Genomic DNA, 2,422 nt, shown 5'->3' on the forward strand with positions numbered 1-2,422 from the left:
GCAAGCCAGATGCCTATGGAAACCTCATAAGAAGGATATGACAGCGAGGGATTTCCTTGCTGTTGTTTCTGGGTGGCTTGTATTCAGAAAGATGGCTTCTGAAGGTATTGTGGACTCATCATGCCTAGCTTTATCCTTCCCAAATAAAATTGTTCAAGGTCATGGCCATCATGGTGTCAATGTCACTATCTAGATACTTATTTTATCTTCCACAATCCTTTGTCATTGTCTAGAATCCTGATTTTCTCCGTCTCCTTCTTCCCTTCCATGCCTAATTCCACATCCCTCCCCCAAATCTAAAGAACTGCAAACAATGCAAGCTTTCCCCTTGTTGAAGTTACTTCAGACTTTAATCACTCTTGTCTCCACTTTCCCCACTTTTACCTTTATTAAGGTGCAGCGGTTGGCATTCCAAGTGAAGTCATCTCATGAATTTCCCCCTGCTCCCACATTCCTTCCCTGAGTGCTAGAATACACTTTCCTCATTTTCTTCCATGTTGATAAACACCCAACCATCCAAGAAGCATGGCTCTTCAGACATTGACCTACTCCCCCCTCCCACAACAAGGCAGTTCCAGGAATGCTCCAACCCAGGAACCACATCTACTGATTCAGGGGACAGAATGGATTTCTTTCTTCCTTGGTGTCAGTCTCTCAGACTCAACAATGCAGCTCAGTGGAGGTGATGGAAGGAACAATATTAGAGCAGCTACTGTACATCACCACCCCGGGGGGATAGCAGACGGCATCAGGAACATCTGCTCTAGCAGGAGGAGGAAGAGGAGGAGCAGAACTGCTTGCAGGCTGAATGGTCATTAGACTCTTCAGTGCCTGCTCTTCCTGCTCAGGCTTGCTGGTAGCAGTGAATGGGCGTGTGGTGGTGGTGGAGGGTGAAGCAATCCTCCACAACAGCTTCTTGAGGGCTTTACGGAATTCCCTGCGCATGAGGCAGTAGAAGATGGGATTGAGGCAGCTGTTGGAATGGGCCAGGCAGACTGTGATGGGGAAGAGGTATGCCTGAGAGAGAAAGTAAGCATGGCTGAAGTGCAGAAGGTTCAGTTTGATGAGGACACCCCAGGTGGTGAGTGCCTGGTTGGGCAGCCAGCAAAGGAAGAAGGACAGTACCACAATGGTCACTGATTTGGTCACCTTGGATCGGCGCTTAGTACTTGGCCCACAGGAACCGGAACCCACATGTCTGTCATTAATAAAGCGCACCAGCAAAAGGTAGCAAAGGGTGATGATGGCCAAAGGCAACAGAAAGCCCAGCAAGACCTTTTGGGCATGATAGAGCCCCAACCAGAATGGAGTATTGTTGCCTTGGCTATCAGGTATCTTGACCAGACAGAGCTCCTCACCAAAAATAGTGGAGGTGGTGGAGAAGATGCCATTGGGTAGAGAAGCTAGAATGGCTAGGATCCATATGAGTACACACATCCATTTAGCTGAAGAGCAGCCATCTAAGAGCCCTCCTTGTTTCCTGCTTTTAAGGGCAGAGGCCACTGCATGGTAGCGGGCAACGCTCATGGCAGTGAGAAAGAAGACACTGGCATACATATTCATGGCTGTCACGTAGGAAAGCATCTTACACATGATTTTGCCAAAGAGCCAGGTGAAATCCAGAGCATTCTCCACTGCCCAGAAGGGCAGAGTCAGGACAAATTGGAAATCGGTCACTGCCAAACAGATCACAAAGAGATTGATAGAAGACTTTTTCCATTTGCTTTTCATCAGGTAGAGCACCAGCAGGTTGCCAACGAGACCGAGGGCGCACACCACAGAGTAGATGATGGAAATGAAGATCCGGAGGAGGATAGAACTGCTTCCCTGTAGTCCATCTGCACTCTCCAGGTTGAGGAAGCTTCTCCAGAACTCCTGCAGGGACTCATTGGTGCCATTGCTTAACAGCCTCTCTTCTAGCAGGCTGGGGAAAGGGTTGAGTTCAACTCCTGCTTCTGCTTCTTTTATGCTATCGGTAGCTGCATGCGAGCATCCCATGGCAAAAGGGAAATTTTTGTGTTTTTCTCAGCTCCACATAACAAGCTGCCACTCAAGACAAAAAAAAAAAGCTCACAGCTGATCTTCTTGGGAACTGAGGAGAGAGGACAGCGCGAGGACGCCCGAACCAGATCCAAAGACAGGAGACCACAGACTTCGAGGGAGCGAGCTCCAAGGAAAGTCACTCACTGTTGGAGGTAAATCTGGCAGCGAAGCCTTCCAGAAAAGTTACTCACTGTTGGAGGTAAATCTGGCAGCGAAGCCTTCCAGAAGTCGCTGCCGGCTACTGAGCGTGCAGCTAACTAAGCCAGGTTGAAGTTGAGCGCGGATCTTCCAGCCATCTGCGAAACAGCAGCATTTCTTGACACTTTAGTCCAATCTGCAACTATCGCTCAAAGGCAAGTTCTGCCTTCCGCTCCTTTGC

The 2,422-nt window shown here is 48.9% G+C and overlaps 1 protein-coding gene across 1 annotated transcript; it reads right to left on the minus strand.

The window, feature by feature from the left end:
• Nucleotides 1-660: 660 nt before the first annotated feature.
• Nucleotides 661-1,998, minus strand: RXFP3 (relaxin family peptide receptor 3; the record flags this gene model as incomplete). Its single annotated transcript, XM_083353529.1, has 1 exon — nucleotides 661-1,998. One exon carries the CDS (start codon nucleotides 1,996-1,998, stop codon nucleotides 661-663), a length of 1,338 nt encoding a protein of 445 aa, XP_083209655.1.
• Between the last annotated feature and the right edge of the window lie 424 nt (nucleotides 1,999-2,422).

Source organism: Vipera ursinii, assembly GCF_947247035.1.
Source record: "Vipera ursinii genome assembly, chromosome: 2".
NCBI classification, from domain to species: Eukaryota; Metazoa; Chordata; class Lepidosauria; order Squamata; family Viperidae; genus Vipera; species Vipera ursinii.